Source organism: Mobula birostris, chromosome 8 (genome assembly GCF_030028105.1).
Source record: "Mobula birostris isolate sMobBir1 chromosome 8, sMobBir1.hap1, whole genome shotgun sequence".
Taxonomy (NCBI): domain Eukaryota; kingdom Metazoa; phylum Chordata; class Chondrichthyes; order Myliobatiformes; family Myliobatidae; genus Mobula; species Mobula birostris.
Genome location: NC_092377.1, coordinates 147,516,218 through 147,526,189, shown reverse-complemented (window position 1 = coordinate 147,526,189; position 9,972 = coordinate 147,516,218). Strand labels below are relative to the sequence as shown.

The window sequence follows — 9,972 nt, the reverse complement described above, 5'->3', positions numbered from 1 at the left end:
TGTTCATTTGGTGCAACAAAAGAGACCTCAGTTTCATTAAAAACAAAGGACGTTGTAAATGCTGAGCAAGCCAATCAGCATGGAGAGAGAAACAAAGTTAGTGGTAGGTTGATGACTTCATCAGATCCAGGAAAAAGTTTAAAATTACAAACACAAGAAATTCTGCAGATGCCGGATATCCAGAGTAACACCCACTGGATGGGAGTTAACAGCTGAGGTTTTGGGCCGAGACGCTTCAGCAGGGCTGGGAAGGAAGCGGGAAAGAAGCCAGAATAAGAAGGTAGGGGGTGGGGAAGTAGTACAAACTGGCAAGTGATAGGTGAAACTAGGTGAGGGGAAGGTAGGTGGGTTAATGCTGTCTACAAACTTGACATTCTTAGTCTTTGCAGACATCCATGAAAACCAGAAAAAAACCCAAAAGCATCAACACATCATGGGTGGGGAGAAGGGATGAGGTGAGATTCTTGGGGATGAAGTGAGAATCTTGGAGGTGATAGTTGGAAAAGGTAAAGGGCTGAAGAAGAAGGTTTATCCGTTTCGCAAGATGCTGCCTGATTTGTCGAGTTCCTCCAGCATCTTGTGTGTGTTACTCAAGGTGTGAAATTAAACTCACTTTAAATTGCGGAGAAGTAGGAGGAGCAGTGGGAAAGAAAGGTTGCTTGTAATAGGGTAGAGAGATTAAAAGACACAAATGGTGGTGGATATTGGCTGCGAGTGGTTGAGGGAGGCTTCTTGATCCCAGCTGATCTGATGGGAGGAGGTAGAAATAGGCAATGAATGAGAACATTGCAGTGGGAGAAAAATACAGGAATGGTGGGAATTATGATGCTGCAGTGGCAAATCTTAAATAAAATGGAATGCCACAATATCCAGTAGCTTACGCAATACCTGTGGAGGGAGAGGAACTTTGGGTAACTTTTCTTTAGAAATGGCCAGTCCTGATACAAACTGGAAAAGGTTAATATCAAAAGATGCAGCAGCAAGCCCCACCCCCAACCCCCGTGATTGTAATGGGAAAGTGTAATGAGAAGGAGTGGACGTTGCTGGAGATAGAGGATGAACCATAGAGTCATAAGGAGAAGAGTTTATTTGGAATGCTGAGAGGGTTGGGTCCGACTGCTTGTGGGACTTTCCCATTAGAGTCTGCCACTTAGAAAGATATGTATCTCTAACAGGGCATTAAGAGCCTTTTTCAACAACAAAAAACAACTGTTACATTTCTGAATAAAGTACTTTATTGATGTTACAAATAATATGATGCCAGTAAATACTTAAACCACTGTGTGTTGGATATAACTAAATAATTAACCGCAATTAAAAATAAGTTATTAACGACAGTCCTCATAAGTTGATAGTGAATGAAGAGCTCAGAGGGTTTGAGTTGAGAGACAGGTTGCAGAAACTAGCCTCAAATTCCCTCGAGTGTAACAGATCAAACAGCATTTTTACTGAGTGAGGAAAGGTATCGGAATCTTACCGGGAGACTTTGCCTTCATTTCCCTGGGAAACTTGCGACAGACGTTGTTGTAGTTTGTACAGATGTGGTGCAGGCACCATTCAGACAGTTGATGGGCACAGTGGAACTGCACATGAAACAAGTACCAGTCAATTCATTAAATCTATTGCACAATTACACATGTTATCAGTAACAGGGCGTCATTTGACTAAACCACAAAATACTCTGCAGATGCTGGGGTCAAAGCAACACTCACAACACGCTGGAGGAACTCAGCAGGTCGGATAGCATCCATGGAAATGATCAGACAACGTTTCGGGCCGGAACCCTTCATCAGGACTGTAGGGGGAAGGGGCAGAGGCCCTATAAAGAAGGTGGGGGGAGGGTGGGAAGCCCTCACTCTTTCACTATAGCCTTTTTTTCTGGCGTCTCAGAGTATCATCAGACAGATTAACTGGCTGTTGTTTTGAAAACTGGCCAGAAAAAAAGGCTACAGTGAAAGAGTGAGGGTTTCCCAATTGTTAAAAGTACCATATCAACGGTACAAATGACTCTTATCATTAATACTTACCCATCATTAACATTTAAGAATATTGCACACATTTTTAAGTGGTTTAAATATTATCAACTTTCCTCTCAGTCATTTGATTCCATCCTGTGGTTCTTGAAGCTGTTCTCCATCATTCTAGAATCATCGAAATTCACAGCACAGAAGGAGACAATTATTTCTGTGTAATCCAAACCAAAGGGCTATTTTGAATAATCCTGCTTCCTCGATTTTAGTTTATAGCTATATGGTTTATGGTTCTTCAAATACTCTCCTGGAAGTTTGTAATTAGAAACATAGAAAACCTACAGCACAATACAGGCCCTTCAGCCCACAGTGCTGTGTTTTAGAAATTACACTGGACAACAAAGATTTTGCTTCCTGAATACCTTTAGGTGTATCTTATGTATTTTGGGCTACTGATCATGAAAATCACCATGAAATTTCTGTATCACGCACCATTTTTTGAAATCACTTATGTTTAATATTTCAATTCATAATTCAAGTCAATTAAAATGTTGCTGACAATGTAAGCTGGAAAGTTTCCTGTCTTGTCCAGGCATGTTGGGCATGCCTAGGTAGTACGGCTGCTGCATGGCAGGACAGGTTTTAGAAATAATTATTCGGTTCAGGACTGTAAAGACGGAATTTGCTGTCACCAGGCTCAAAAATTTCTACAAACGTATGAAGGATTTTGATATTTGAGACAGATGCTTCCCAGAATAACTGAGGCCAGGATTAAGGAAAGCATTTTTGTTGGTCTACAAATCAAACAGGTCATCAATGACAGGCAATTTAAAGAATTTCTAGTAGGACCGGAGAAAATCACATGGAAGGCATTCAAGGAAGTTGTTGAAATTTTTCTCGGCATCTACAGAGCACCAAACTACATGCAGCTGGTTGAAAGTATGCTTCAAGCATATAAAACAATGAAATGCAACACGTCACTAAAGATTCATTTTCTGCGTTCCCATTTAGATTTCTTCCCTGCAAATCTTAGTGCTGTTAGTGACGAGCATGGTGAAAGGTTTCACCAGGACATTGTGGTCATGGAGAAAAGATACCAGGGCAACTGGAATCCATCAATGCTGACGAATTATTGTTGGACACTTAAGCGAGAAGTCTCAGACACTAAGTACAAATGAAAACCATTAACAAAATATTTTTAACTTAGTTGAACTGTTGCAAAGCATCAGCACCATTATGCAATTAAATACATTATATTCAATAAAAGTTAATTTGTTGTTTCTCCAAATTCCTACATGATACAAGTAGTCTGAAATTATATTTGCGTTCATCTTCAAGCAGTCTATCATAAACAAAAAAAAATTCTGAGGAAGCAACACTTTTGAAAAAATTTGTTGTCCAGTGTTACCTAGAGTTACCCATAGCCCTCTATTTTTCTAAGCTCCATGTACCTATCCAGGAGTCTCTTAAAAGACCCTATCATATCTGCCTCCACCACCGTCGCCAGCAGCCCATTCCACGCACTCACCACTCTCTGCGTAAAAAACTTACCCCTGACATTTCCTCTGTATCTACTTCCAAGCACTTTAAAACCGTGCCCTCTTGTGTTAGCCATTTCAACCCTGGGAAAAAGCCTCTGACTATTCACATGATCAATGCCTCTCATCATCTTATACACCTCTATCAGGTCACCTCTCATCCTCTGTCGCTCCAAGGAGGAAAGGCTAAGTTCACTCAACCTATTCTCATAAGACATGCTCCCCAATCCAGGCAACACCTTGTAAATCTCCTCTGCACCCCTTCTATGGTTTCCACACCCTTCTTGTAGTGAGGCGACCAGAACTGAGCACAGTACTCCAAGTGGGGTCAGATCAGGGTCCTATTTAGCTGTAATATTACCTCTTGGCTCTTAAACTCAATCCCACGGTTGATGAAGGCCAATGCACCGTATGCCTTCTTAACCACACAGTCAACCTACGTAGCAGCTTTGAGCGTCCTATGGATTCAGATCCCAAGATCCCTCTGACTCTCCACACTGCCAAGAGTCTTACCATTAATACTATATTCTGCCATCATATTTGACCTACCAAAATGAACCATCTCACACTTATCTGGGTTGAACTCCATCTGCCACTTCTCAGCCCAGTTTTGCATCCTATTGATTACCCACTATAACCTCTGATAGCCCTCCATACTATCCACAACACCTCCAACCTTTGAGTCATCAGCAAATTTACTAACCCATCTCCACACTTCCTCATTCAAATCATTTATAAAAATCCACGAAGAGAAGGGGTCCCAGAACAGATCCCTGAGGCACACCACTGGTCACCGACCTCCATGCAGAATATGACCTGCCTACAACCACTCTTTGCCTTCTGTGAGGAAGCCAATTCTGGATCCAGAAAGCAAAGTCCCCTTGGATCCCATACCTCCTTACTTTCTCAATAAGCCTTGCATTGGGTACCTTATCAAATGCCTTACTGAAATCCTTATACACTACATCTACTGGTCTACCTTCATCAATGTGTTTAGTCACATACTTAAAAAAATTCGAGCTGCCTTTGACAAAGCCATGCTGACTATTCCTAATCATATTATGCCTCTCCAATTATTCATAAATCCAGCCTCATAGGATCTTTGCCATTAATTTACCAACCGCCAAGGATAAGACTCACTGGTCTATAATTTCCTGGGCTATCTCTACTCTCTTTCTTGAATAAGGGAATAACATCTGCAACCCTCCAATCCTCTGGAACCTCTCCCATCCCCACTGATGATGCAAAGATCATCGCTAGAGGCTCAGCAATCTTCCTCCCTCGCCTCCCAGAGTAGCCTGGGGTACATCTTGTCTGGTCCTGGAGACTTCTCCAACTTGATGTTTTCCAGAAGTTCCAGTACCTCCTCTTTCCTAATGTCAAGCTTTTCAATCTGCTGTAAGTCATCCCTACAATCACCAAGATCCTTTTCCATAGTGAATACTGAAGTAAAGTATTCATTAAGTACCTCTGCTATCCCCTCCGGTTCCATACATACCTTTCCACTGTCGCACTTGATTGGTCCTATTCTCTCACATCTTATCCTCTTGCTCTTCACATACTTGTAGAATTGTGATGATTGGTAAATATTCTGTCTTTAAACCCACTCTAAATTTTCTGAAATATACAGTACTTCTTTCTTTAATCCCCTTAGATCAATTTCCTGACTCTTTCAAATCAATGTCCCCTGTTTTTAATAAACTCCTTGCAAGGGGAAATACATCCTTCCTGTCAACTGTACCCAAGCCTCTCATAATTTTATGCACCTTCATCAGACCTACCATTCTTCTCCTTTGTTTTAAATTTAACAAACCCAGCCTCACCAAACTCATTTCTTAATTAAAATGTAGCTGTCCTGTCAACATGCTCATAAACCTCTGCATCCTTTCCTGTATTATTCCATGCTTTCCATAAGGCGGTTAGCAGAACTCAACATGGTATGCGAGCCCTTCCTAAACTAGTAATGCGTACATTTCTAGCATCACCTTTCTACTCTTATATTCTACTTTTTGACTGATAAAGACAGGTATCCAGTGTGCTCAATCACCTCACTCATTTGTCAGGCTACCTCTAGAAACCTGTGGTCATGATTCAGGAGACTCTGTTCCATACACTTCCATGTCTATTACCATTCTCTTACCTTAACTGCCCTTTCCCAAGTGTAAATACCTCAAGCTTCTCGGGAATGAATTTCGTACGCTACTTCCCATCCACCTAAGCAATCTACTTACATCTTTCTCCACCTGAGAACTTCCACATAATTAACCAAAACGACCAAATTTTGTATTACCTGCAAATTCCTTCAGCATGGCCCCCACAATAAAGCCTGTTGTACATCAGGAAAAGAAATGCACCCCATACCAAGTTTATAAGAGTCTAAATTTTCATAGCTTTTTAATCAGTACCACCAATCATTATGATTTATTTACTGGCACTAAGCTAATTTTGGTTTCCACTCACTACTTTCCTTGGGATTTTACATTTCTGACTGGTCTGCTATGAAGGACTTCATCAAGTTCCTTGCTAAGGTCCGTGAACACCACATCAAGGATGTAACACTCCTCTAACCTCCTCAAAATGTTCTATGAAGTTCGTCAGGTATGATGTTACCTGGACAAATCCAAATGGCTGACCTTGATTTACCTGTACCTTTGGAGTGGGAACATCTTTACCACATAGATTTGTGAAATGGTTACACTAGGCAAAGTGCAGAGGAGGTTCCCCAGGATGTTGCCTGGGATGAAATATTTCAGTTGTGAGGAGAGACCTGACAGGCTGGGTTAATTTTCCTTGGAACAGAGGAAGTTGAGGAAGAACGTGATAGAATTATACATTATTAGGAGCATAACTTCTCCGTGGCAGAGTTATTAAAACTAGAGGATGTTGGTTTAGCGTAAGGAGGTAAGAGGTTTGAAGGGGAACTGAAGACTATTTTCTCCTCAGAGGGTAGTGGGAGTCTGGAATATAGTGCCTGAATGGGTGGTGGAGGCAGGTATTCCCACAGTTAAGAAGTATCTAAACAAGTACTCCAATTGCCAAACGTAGACGGCTAATGGCAGAATGTGGAATTAGTGTAATAGGTGTGTGATGTTGGGCATCAATGGGAAGTACATCTGTTTCTGTACTGTCTCACTTTATGACTGCTCCAAAAGGACAACCTGCTACTACCTTTGAAGAACTGTAACTGGGCAAACAATGGCTGATTTGCCTTACCTTAATGAGGAACATTTAGACTTGTTTTAAGTCACAGGGATATTTTTACGTTCTCACTTAATGTAGATCACAAACAGTTTTTACCTGAGCAATTTCCAAGAACAGTAAAACATCTCCATCTATGTCCACACCCATCTGTGTTGCTTCAATCAACCCATATACAGTGTACTGCTCTGCAACATAAGAATTGAATCATTCAATTAATCAGAGTCATAGAATAGTACAACACAGAAAAAGGCTCTTCGGTCCATCTAGTCTGTGCAGAAATTTTTAAGACTGCCTACTCCCATCAACCCACATCGGGACCAGAGCCCTCAATACCCCTACCATTGAACTGCATTAATCCACACAAAGTGAGAGATCTCCTGACATGCACCTTTTAGACACTGGAATGGTATGGGATACCCAACCACTGACCTGCTTCCACACTGACAGCATTTATGTCGCTGGACCTGTTGGGTTTCAGGTCAAAGGTGGACACCAGGATATTGACCGTGGGTAGGTTCGGCATGGCAATAGCATGCAACGTCATGGGTGGATGGTCAGGTTTTCTCTTTTGGATACAGACATTGGCATGTTTGCAGCATATAGCATGTTCCTTGCCCTTATCAACATATGCAAGAACATAAGAGACACAAGAGACTGCAGATGTTCGAGTCCAGAGGATCATACAAAATATTGGAAAAACTCAGTGGGTCGGGCAGCATCTGTGGACAGAAATGGACAGTAGACATTTTGGGTCCAGATAAAGGGTCTCGGCGAGAAACTTTGATTGTCTACTTCCCTCCAAATTGCTACCTGTTCTATTGAGCTCCTCCAGTGTTTTGTGTGATACATGGATATTGTCTCATGTCTTGTTGCTCGTAGATATAGATTGGTGATGTGGTGAAGAACTTCTGCAGTTACGTCTTGGAGCTGGGCTGACGGACCATCTTCCTTTGAGCAATAGACTCCAGCTATTGAAATGTTCACCTTAATTCCCATTAACTTGTTTCATTGGTGATATCAAAGTCAAAGTAAAATTTATTATCAAACTACGTATATGTTACCATACATTACCATGAGACTCATTTTCTTTCAGGTACTTACAGGAAAATTTTAAAAGTTAAGCAGAGTATATGAAAAATTATACATAAACAAAGACCGACAACCAATGTGCAAACGAAGAGAAGTTATGCAAATAAAATATAATGCTGAGGACACGAGTTGCAGTGTCCTTGAAAGTGAGTCGTTCTTTCTTTTCCAAAATTTTTTATTGATTCCTATATAGAGGAATAAAGAGTTCAAAAGAATAAATATTATAAAACAAAAGAAAAAATATAATAATACCAGATACAGTATATTAAATCACATTAATGACCTCCTTACTCAATATTCATATGGATTAGATTAATTCATATATTAGAATATAAACAACTTTATTTAAAAAAAGGATCTACACCCACTACCAAAGTCAAAGCTGTTTGTGGAAAAAAAAGAAAAAAAACTTATCAGGTAGTGAAATATACTATTAACCAACTTCTGTACTTTAACAAGAAGTCAAAGATTATGAAGATAATTTAAAAACAGCCCCCACAAATTTTGAAAATCTTGGTTAGATTCAGAAATTGAACAACGAATCTTTTCTAAATTTAGGCATGCCATAACATCCCGTAACCACTGAGCGTGATTAGGCAGAACAGCATCCTTCCATTTCCACAAAGCGCCCTTCTAGCAATAAGAGAGATAAAAGCCAGAATGTACAGATCAGATGTCTTCAGAAAGCGAATCTGTAGGTTGTGGAATTAGTTCAGAGTTGCGGTGAGTGAAGTTATCCACGCTGGTTCAGGAGCATTATGGTCGTAGGCTAAGAACTGTTTCTGAGCCAGATGGTATGGGGTCCACATCACATTTGATCAAATGCTCCCTTGGTAAAATGGACAGACACCTTCGTCTCATCCGCAATCCAGATCTTTGTCCATAGTTGGACCAAAGCTGTGCTAAGCCTCAGTGAACCAGGAAAAACACTCACTATGCTTCGTTGACTACCGACGTTACAGATGGTTGAGAGCAGACTGATTAGATGGTGATTAGCCAGACTCGCTTGGACCTGTCTTTTGTCAGCAGACTATATGTGAACTATTTTTGGCATGACAGTGCTGTAACTGAACTAGCACAGCTCAGCTAGAACACAAATAATTCTTAGGTATTACAGCACAGTATGATAACTTCTGCTGTGGTTACAGCTGTCAATCATTTCTTGATATCCTGTGGAAAGAGTCCCATTGGTTAAAAAGCTCCTTCTGTTTGACAGGAATCCCAGGAGGGAGCTGAAATGTGTTACTTGCTCAGCAATTCTCATTGGATACAGTTGAAAACACTTTAGCAAAACACACAAAGTGCTGGAGGAACTCAGCAGCTCAGGCATCATCGATGGAGAGGAATAAATAGTCGACGTTTCGGGTCAAGACCCTTCATCTGGACTGGAAAGGAAGGGGAAGAAGCCAGAATAAGAAGGTGGGGGAGTGGAAGGAGTACAAGCTAGAAGATGATAGGGTGAAGCAACACACACAAAATGCTGGAGGAACGCAGCAGGCCAGGTAGCATCTATGGACAGTACAGTTGACGTTTTGGGCCGAAACCCTTCAGATCCTGCTGAGAGGCCTTGCCCCGAAACATCGACTGTACTGTGTTCCATAGATGCTGCCCGGCCTGCTGAGTTCCTCCAGCATTTTGTGTGTGCTGCTCGGATTTCCAGCATCTGCAGATTTTCTCTTGCGGGTGATAGGTGAAGCCGAGCGAGGGAGAGGGGATTGAAGTGAAAAGCTGGGAGGTGATAGGTGGAAAAGGTGAAGGGCTGAAGAAAGAATCCAATAGGAGAGGTGATCATGGGAGAAAGGGAAGGAGGAGGGGCACCAGGGGAAAGTGCTAGGCCGGTGAGGAGAAGAGAAGGGATGAGAGGGGAGACAAATTGGGGAATGGAAGAAGAGAGAAGGGGGAGGGGGATAATTACCAGAAGTTACAGAAATCGATGTTCATGCTTTCACATTGGAGGCTATCCAGACAGAACATGAGGAGTTGCTTCTCCAACCTGAGATTGCCTTCATTGTGGTGGGAGAGGAGGCCATGGACTGACTTGTTGGAAAGGGAATGGGGATAGGGATTAAATGGATGGCCACTGGAAAATCCTGCTTTTTGTGGATGGAACAAAGATGCCTGGTCTACATTCTGTCTCACTAACGTAGAGGAGGTGGCATCGGGAGCAATGGATA

At 41.6% G+C, this 9,972-nt stretch overlaps 1 protein-coding gene across 4 annotated transcripts in view; it reads right to left on the bottom strand.

Moving 5' to 3' along the window:
* The window catches only part of LOC140201814 (rho-related BTB domain-containing protein 2-like), a 90,835-nt gene that overhangs the window by 10,315 nt on the left and 70,548 nt on the right, over window positions 1-9,972 (bottom strand). For all 4 annotated transcript variants that reach the window (XM_072266506.1, XM_072266507.1, XM_072266505.1 and 1 more), the window contains 2 exons: window positions 6,806-6,894; window positions 1,478-1,583 (listed from right to left, as the gene is read on the bottom strand). In XM_072266506.1, the coding sequence (XP_072122607.1) occupies window positions 1,478-1,583; window positions 6,806-6,894 (195 nt within the window). The remainder of the gene's footprint in view (window positions 1-1,477; window positions 1,584-6,805; window positions 6,895-9,972) is intronic.